The 9,250-nt window shown below is 40.2% G+C and overlaps 2 protein-coding genes across 2 annotated transcripts in view; one reads left to right on the plus strand and one right to left on the minus strand.

Annotated features, from left to right (window-relative positions):
- renbp (renin binding protein) overlaps positions 1-371 on the plus strand; it is a 10,192-nt gene extending 9,821 nt beyond the window's left edge. Inside the window, exon 10 of the mRNA XM_034877833.1 lies at positions 201-371. Within this exon, the coding sequence (XP_034733724.1) occupies positions 201-277 (77 nt within the window). The 3' untranslated portion in view covers positions 278-371. The remainder of the gene's footprint in view (positions 1-200) is intronic.
- A 1,809-nt stretch (positions 372-2,180) lies between these two features.
- Positions 2,181-4,108, minus strand: LOC117947191 (C-C chemokine receptor type 6-like). Its single transcript, XM_034875851.1, has 3 exons — positions 4,013-4,108; positions 2,284-3,608; positions 2,181-2,224 (listed from the first exon to the last, which is right to left on the minus strand). Exon 2 carries the CDS (start codon positions 3,597-3,599, stop codon positions 2,475-2,477), a length of 1,125 nt encoding a protein of 374 aa, XP_034731742.1. The 5' UTR covers positions 3,600-3,608; positions 4,013-4,108; the 3' UTR covers positions 2,181-2,224; positions 2,284-2,474.
- Positions 4,109-9,250: the final 5,142 nt, after the last annotated feature.

The following is a 9,250-nucleotide window of genomic DNA, read 5'->3' on the forward strand; positions in this document are numbered from 1 at the left end:
GTAGCAAGGCAACGCAGAGCGTAGCAGGACGTAGCAAGGCAACGCAGAGCGTAGCAGGACGTAGCAGGACGTAGCAGGACGTAACATGGCATCGCAGAACGTGTAGCGGGACCATGGCGACAGCTACTAGCATGATTTTGGAGCCTCCCTGATCCAAGGAAACATTACACATGTTTGTGTGTTCCTCTTCTCTTCTCCAGGGTTCTTCCACGTGCCTCGCTGCCTGTTCATGTGTGAGCGTATCCTTGACGATCTGCTGGCCAACTCCAAGGACTGAGCATGAATGCTGACTTGATAGGAGTAAATCTGATTTGTCTGTTTACTAAAACTACAACAATCCTGTTATAAAACAAGTTACACTGATTTTCAAACATGTAAAGTTATTTGTTTTATGTCATCACCGACATCCGGTCACAGAGCAGCTTATAACATCTGTTGTGAAGCTGTATTCCTGCAGTTTAACTGCATAAAACAGTCATTTTCTTTATATTTCTTCTATCTACTGGCTTTATATTGACATTAACCCTTGTGTTGTCGTCCCATCGACCATGCAACTTTTGTTTTTCTAGGTCTAAATTTAAAACGTAACCATATGTTTGTATTTTCCTGACGTTTCAGTCACCTTTTTTCAGTTTTTTTGTCACTTTTTCTATTTTTCCTTCTTCTAAAAATTTGAAATGGGTCAATTTGACCCGAATACCATCCGAGGGATAAGTCCCAGCGCTGCCTTGAAGGAGCTTAAAACACCATCAAACACCTTAAATCAACTCTTAATTAATTAAAACATTAACACCAAAAAACAAATACGTATGTTATATAAAAATGTGCCTTCTACATGCACACTAACGTTTTCAACCGACTTTCACAGTTTCACATAGCAACCGTACGGAAGCAAATCAGAGTCTTTAAATACTAAAAAACGTATTAAATACTTTCTATATATTACTTTGAATGTGTCTATTTTTTGTTCTGAATGTACTTCTTTGAAAACAAAATATTAATTTTGTGATTCGTCATTTTAAAAGCAGAATTTGATTTGTTCTTTTCAATGGTCACAAATTAAGATTTCGGTTTTACAATTTAAATGAGTAGATTTGATTAATTTTTCTCATTTTATTAGCCAAACTTTATCCCATTTATTGTGGTATTATTATTTATTTTTTCATTTTTTTCTGTCGTTAAAATGTCTGTCAGCATAATGATTTAAACCCATTGATATTATTTGGTTGTTTTAGGAGTTTTTAAGAGTTATTGTTGCTAGCTTGAATTTGCTTAAATAAATGAATTTGAATGAATTGAAAATTAATAAATTGATTTTGGAGGCGTTCCACAGAACGTAGGAGTTTTAAAATTACCATCATAACAAGTAATTGTGCCAAAACTATTTCTTTCAGAGCACTGAAGATTATTAATTGTGAATAAAAAAAATAAAACAACATTGATCTGCAAGGGTGACATGTTTTCCTGGGAGAGTGAGACCTCTTTACACTCTTTAAGGTGTTGACACGTGAAATTAAAGCGTTGGTCTCAATTTCCCTTCGTTGTTTGTTTTGGACTTTATTTAATTAAAAATATAACCCAGCTTTCATTAAAACATTGCACACATAAACAACATTACATTCATCGGTTTCTTTACTGTGCATTCAATGTCACAGAACGGATATATATTTAAATTTGTCAGGAAATTAAGTCTAAAGGAATCAAAGGGTGATGTGGAATGAAGGAGGACCCAAAAGCAGGAGTAGCAGGAAGGATGGAGCTTCAATAAGGGCTTTATTTTAACAGTCCAACACACAGGGAACAAGAGGCAAGAGGCAAAATCCAAAATCAGGCACAGGAGAAGGTGATACTACAACAAGGAAAACTACACAGGGGAAAACTCATGAGGGATAAATCTGGAACAACTCACAGAGAATAACAGAGAATAACAGGGAATATCAGAGAATGACAGGGACTATCAGGGAATATCAGGGACTTAGACACGACTACGTTGACAAGACATAATGATCTGACAAGGCACAAGGGAAAAACATTAAATACAAGAGGTACGAGGTAGGCAGGTAACGAGAGGCAGGTGACAAAGGGGCAGGGAATCAGGTGGAAAACATCAGGTCATCACAAGAGAGGGAACTACAAACTTTCAGGATCTTTGGGTCTAGGCGGTAACGTTCAGGATCTTGGGGTCTAGGAGGTAGCTTTCTGGATCTTTGGGTCTAGGAGGTAGCTTTCTGGATCTTTGGGTCTAGGCGGTAACGATCAGGATCTTTGGGTCTAGGAGGTAACTTTCTGGATCTTTGGGTCTAGGAGGTAGCTTTCTGGATCTTTGGGTGTAGGAGGAAACTTTCTGGGTCTTTGGGTCTAGGAGGAAACTTTCTGGGTCTTTGGGTCTAGGAGGTAACTTTCTGGGTCTTTGGGTCTAGGAGGAAACTTTCTGGGTCTTTGGGTCTAGGAGGAAACTTTCTGGATCTTTGGGTCTAGGAGGTAACTTTCTGGATCTTTGGGTCTAGGAGGAAACTTTCTGGATCTTTGGGTCTAGGAGGTAACTTTCTAGATTTCTTCCCCAGACACCACATGTCCTGGAAGAGACTCCTGAAGTGGTTCCTGAAGTTCACCCCGACGAAGGCGTACAACACCGGGTTCAGGCAGCAGTGCAGGTAGGCGACGGTCTGCGTCACGGTCTTGGCCGCCTGCAGGATGTCCGACTCTTTACATGACTGCAGCTTGAACATGTTGGCGGTGTCATAGAGCAGTGTGATGTTGTAGGGCAGGTGGCAGACGATGAAAACCACAACCACGGCCAGAACCACTCGCATCGCCTTGTGCCGCTGGAAGTTTCTGGCTTTACACAAGGTGCCGATGACGGCGGTGTAGCAGCAGATCATGACAAGCAGCGGTATGAAGAAGCCAAAGACCAGCTGGGTGCTTGGGACCGCCATCTTGGTATTGAACGCTGTGGTTGTGTCCATAAACCTGAGCTCGCAGATGTACTGTGGAGGCCCAGAGGTCTGGTTTCCCTCCTCCTCTTCCATGAAGGCGTCCATGATATGGGACGGCAGGTACCAGCTGTAGAAGTAGAAGGTTGGGACGGACAGCAGTAAGGCGGAGGCCCAGATGACGGCGCAGATGAGACGGCTGTAAGGCAGCAAGCGCAGTCTAAAGTTGCGGCTGGCATGGACGATGGCAACGTAGCGGTCGGCGCTGACGCAGGCCAGCAGCAGCATGCCGCTGTACAGGTTCACGCTGTAGGAGCCGCGCAGCAGCTTGCAGGCCACCGCCCCCATCGGCCACGCCCATAGCTGGTTGTAGACGATAAGAGGCAGCGAAACCACGAACAGCAGGTCTGCGATGGCCACGTTCAGCAGGTAGACGTCTGTCATGGACTTGGTACTCTTGTAGAAGGAATAGGTGACGATCACCAGGCTGTTCCCTACAAAGCCCAGGATGGAGATGATGATGTGAACGTAAGGTATGACCATCAGCTCAATGCTGTTCGTGTTCAGGTATGAACAAGGTTCTTCGTAGTAATCAAAATAGTCATCATAAGTGTCGTTGTAGTCGTTATCTAATTGGTAGAATATTTCCTCCCTTGAGTTGCCCATCTTTATCCACTGGAAACATCCACAAATCAGAGAGAGAACATCACAGTGATGAGTTTTGATGGAGTGATTCGGTACTTTGATATCAGTGTTACATTACATTACAACAAGGATTAATTTTTTTCTAATTTATTTAATGATTGTGCAGGTGAAACTAAAGACAACAGCCAGTCTTTAAGATAAGCTATAGTATACAACTGCTGGCTGTAGCTTCATATTAGACATGTTAGAGCGTAACAGAAGAAAAGGAGTTGACTAAATGACACAATGTCAATCTGTTGTTACAAGATTCAGCTGTTAACGTTTTGCTAAGAGTTCTGATGATCTGGGTCCCAGAAAACAGCACATCAGAAATAAAATGTGAAGCTTTGAAGATGTACGCATTTGCATTTTAAAACATAAAATCAATCACGCACCTTTGAGAAAGCCAGCGGAGAAATGCAAGGCAGTGATCATATGTTGACAAAAATGTCCCTGGTCAAACTGGTTTACAGCTTGAAGGAAGCAGTTCTTTGGCAGCTGAGCGGCTTTTAAGACAAACTGAAACTTGAAACTTCAATCATGGGTTTTCACCTTTCCAATGTCCTCCATTGACCAAAATCAACCCGGCTTGATAGAGCTGATCTTTGTGGGAACGTAGAACTTGGAGGGAGCTATATTACGTGTGTGTCTCCAGCCTGAGATGCAGCAGGTCTGCAGTCATACAGAAGTCCAATAAACCAATGCAGATCTTTAAATTAACCCTGTTAACCTTTGTCTGGTGGATAGCCGTCAGTTAGCAAGACCGTCAACTTGGTGAGCGATTGCAGAAGGATATCTGACCTTATGTTGCCGTCTAGCTCAGCTTGTTGTTGCCATGGATGTGTTAAGAGAGAGTTGGCGCTAGTTTAACCACCTTTTCAACAGACCATTATTTGGGTAGGTGCTAGATCACACGAGGGGTTCATTGAATAAATGGATCAACAAATCCAAAAATGCACCAGACATTGGTTAATATTTCCCCGAAAACGCTTCCGAAACAAGTTCACTGTGTTAGAGCTCCCAAGACTAATTGATTAACCGTGCATGAAGCAGTTTTGATGAGTAAGCTTCAAATGACATGCATTCTTAAAGTTACCTGGTATTGTTTGTCTACATAGTTTGGATAAAAATGCAAAAACTGCAGTACAAACAAAAGCCATGTTTCCATCCAATTTCAATTTACAAAAGAAGAAAATACAAACTAGAAGTGTGTCCATCAAGTCGCGTTATGCATGGTTGTAGATCCCAAACCGGCTTGCTGAATCAAAGAGTTTAGAAGCTAAATGGAGAGAGGAAGCATTGTACAAGGTGGCCACCCGTTCAGAATTCAGGTTTATGGAGACATTTGGCGTCAGCGAGAAAACTGTTCACGGCTGTGCAGGGCCCATTCAAGCAGTTGAACCATATGTATATATATAAGTACATCGCAAGTCCACTACGCACCTTTTGTGCCACATGTGCACTGGATGGGACCTGTATCCTGATTCTACCCCCATCCAATGGTACTGGGACTATAGTCACTACATCACAACTCATACAGCAAAGCTGTTTCCATCTCCCATTTTGCACTTTAACTCTGTCTAAAAAGGCAAAAAAAAACTCAAGCAATCGAATTTTGCTTTTTCCATCCACATTTTCCAGTGCAATACTTCAAAATGTGCATAAAAATCACTTTTTGTCATACACAGAAAAAGAAATCCAGAAACAGATCCACAGCAAACATTAGAAAAAAAAAAAAAAATACAAAGATGACCCAGTTCAGCAAAATGAACACATCATGTCCTTTTTGATAAGCCTCCCAAACTGCAGTAGGTCACATTAGCGATATGGTCCTTTACATACAGTATGTGACATGATTAAACTGTGTGATGCTGATGTGGGACACACAGCTCTTACATCAGTGGTTCAGATAAACTGACCTACTGGGGATTAGACAGATAGTCCAGCTAGCTTTCTGGGTTTACCCTGCAGAGATCTGAGGACCAGGTAACCATAGTCCTCAGAAATCAGCTGGAGGTTAGAACGCCAACACAGACACAGAAGAGGTTAAAGGACATCCGGGCGAAATGAGGAGCATCTGGTGGAGATGTTCCAATTTCATTTAGTGTGAACTTTACAGCCTAATTTTACAGATAACTCACACACAGTTCAATAATTACAGTGGGTTTGAATGTTTGGGCACCCCAGGTAGAAATGTGTGTTAATGGGCGTAAAGAAGCCAAGAAAAGATGGAAAAATCTCCAAAAGGCATCAAATGACAGATTAAACATTCGCATAATATGTGACAAAAAGTTAGATTTGCTTTCCATCATTTACACTTTCAAAATAAAACTAAAAAATGGCGTCTGCAAATGTTTGGGCACCCTGCAGAGTTTATAGCTTGTTAGCTCCAATAAAATAATGATGATATTATATTAAGAGGTTTAGCTCATTCCTCCAGTGTGTCAGGGATGGTTTAGTCCTTAAATATCTACATTTATGTATGACATATTTCCCTAATAAAGAATATGGCACTAAACTAGGTTCTTATTTTCAACATAAACACAAAACTTTAAAGTCTTTCTCTCCGGACAGATTGCAGTGCCTCACAATGAAAAACCTCCCATCATGGACTTCTTGAGCCATATTTACTACGGCCACTAGAGAGCAACAGCAGAAGTACCCCCCACACACACACACACACACACACACACACACACACACACACACACACACACACACACACACACACACACACACACAGTGATTTGTAACCGTTTAGGAAGTCCCAAACAAACAAAGTGGTTTGATAGCAAATTACACCACGAAACACTTTGTCCAGCTACAAACCACGTAGATTAGATTACAGTAAAACGTACTGTATATACAGTTAGCTGTATCAGTGTATAAGTGCATCATGTCTGCCAATTGACTGAGAAGTGTCTTTCTGTGCATCATGGTCACATTTTTGGGAACATAACTTGCCACAAAATGGTATCCTTGAGTAGCAATTTAGGGGCATTGACTTGAACTCATGAACAGGTGGCACTCATCAGGTTTAAACAAGCAATTTACAACATGGTTGTGTATCTGAGAGCATTTGCGGAGCCTCACAGAACAAAATTTCAAATTAGAGAAGAATATAAATTTGGAATTTAACAATATTCCTGTTTGAGGCCCCACTATTTTTAACCATTGGTGAACAATTTGTAGCCGTTAATTTAAAATTAAGCTCTTCTTATGTCATAGATGTTTTGCAGAAGGTTTGCAATCAGCAGATAAAAGAAAGGCGGAAAGAAGTGTCAACCTGTTGAATAAAAGACTGTTTACGAGAGGTCACAGTCAGTAATCAACTGTGTTTCTATCTTTTCTAACCTTAACTGTGTACCCAAACACATCACAATCTATTACATTACACTTGCAATGTCATATCCACTCCGTTGTGCAACAATAAGGGATCAGGAGGAGACAAGGACCAGTTTGATGACTCAACTCATAGATACTGTGTATGTCTAATGAGTGTAGCTGCTGACGCACAGTAGGCCGCAGTGGATTTACTCAAGTCAAACATTGATTGATTGATTGATTATTTTATTTTCACTACAAAAACATTAAGACAGTATTATATATTACACAAAAAGATGTGACGGATGATTGCCGAAAAACCCTCCAAGGGGCTTAATAAGTGGCGATCACCATAAAAACAATATCATTTAACAATTTAAAAAACAATTTGTGTTATTATGTAAAAACTAAACTAAACCAAACAAACAATAAAATTAAAAAAAACTAACAAAAAGAAAAAACAAAACAAAATCAAACAAACCAAAACATTCAGACTCTCTCGTCCAAAAAGTCCTCCAAACCGTCTGTTACGACCCAAAAAAATCCCGGATTAGCCCCCAAAAACTGGTACGACCCGAAGTAGTCTATGGGTGGAGGACGCAAACAGTTTAAAGAAATGCCTTCGGGACAGGAAACCAACGGTAAATAAGGCAAATTTATTGTGGCCGCACAACACAAGGCAACTTAACCCTCGTGTTGACCTCGGGTCAAACTGACCCGTTTCAAAGTGGTTTATATCAGAAATATTAGATTTCTTTCAACCGAATTGCCAAAAAATAACACGGATGATTCCACACAACGTTCTTCAGGTAAATTAATGATTACTTTCATTGAATTTTTGGGGTGTTTTATTTAATCTTATAGCATTTGAATTCTTCTTTTTTTAAATGGTTTCAAAACAGCATCGGGACTAAACTTTGACATCTACCCCTCTGAGATCCACTCAACATCCTCTGATCTTAACTAGTAGTCAAAATAATTTAATATAGATTAGGTTTTTTGACCATGAATTTTAAGAATAAGTGTAAAACCTGTTTTTCAACCAGCTCAGGTTTTTTAGAAAAAGCCCACAAAACATTTTAAAAAGTGACAAATAAAGCAGAAAAAGACAAAAACTTTGGAAATGCAAAAAAACAACAACAACAAAACAACAATTTTGACCTGGAAGGGCAAGTTCATGGTTAACGGGAAGACAACCCAAGGGAGAATGACAATATATGTTAATAAATTATGAAGTAACGTTTTAATTCAGGATTGTTTTTAAAACCCCAAATAAGGATAAGGGATACGAGAGGTCCCGAAAGGCATGACAACACAAGGGTTAAAACAAGCTTCAAAAGGACGATGAACATAGTCACAGGTATCACAAATTTGACTCAGAGCAGGTCCCAGGTCCCAGGACCCAGGACCCAGGACCCAGGACCCAGGACCCAGGACCCAGGACCCAGGACCCAGGACCCAGGACCCCAGCACCCCTCTACGCTGGCTTCCACAGAAGCCTCTTCTGCACACAGCCATGCTGTCCTCTCTTAAGCTGCTAAGCACTGATCAGCTGATCCGCCTCAGCTGCTGGCCTGTCATCAGCAGCACACACCTGCACAGAATGACACACACACACACCTGCAGAGAATCACACACACACACACCTGCACAGAATCACACACACACACACCTGCAGAGAATCTACATTTAACCCTAGTGTTGTCCTCGGGTCAAATTGACCCGTTTCAAAGTGTTTTATATCTGAAATATGGATTTCTTTCAACCAAATTGCTCAAAAATAACATGGATGATTCCATATGTTCTTCAGGTAAATTAATTATTACTTTCATTTAATTTTTGGGGTGTTTTATTTAATCTTATAGCATTTGAATTTTTTTTTTTTTTATGATTTCCAAACAGTGTCCGGACCAAACTTTGACATCTACCCATCTGAGATCCACTCAACATCCTCTGATCTTAACTATTAGTCAAAATAATTCATAACTTCTCTGTTTTTAACTAAAGAAATATGTATAATTTGATTATAAATGAGGTTTGTTGACCACAAATTCCAAGAATAAGTGTAAAACCTGTTATTAAACCAGCTCAGGTTTTTTTTTTTTAAGTACCTAAAGCTGGAAAAAGTGACAAATAAATCAGATGTCTTGGGTAATTCAGTTGAAAGAAATTTATAATTCTGATATAAAACACTTTGAAACGGGTCAACTTGACCCAAGGGCAACACGAGGGTTAAATCAAGAGACACTAGTTGCAGATATGCAACAGTTACACACAGCAAAATCGTCCATTTATTAGGAAAACAGCTG

This window comes from Etheostoma cragini, chromosome 7 (assembly GCF_013103735.1).
Source record: "Etheostoma cragini isolate CJK2018 chromosome 7, CSU_Ecrag_1.0, whole genome shotgun sequence".
NCBI classification, from domain to species: domain Eukaryota; kingdom Metazoa; phylum Chordata; class Actinopteri; order Perciformes; family Percidae; genus Etheostoma; species Etheostoma cragini.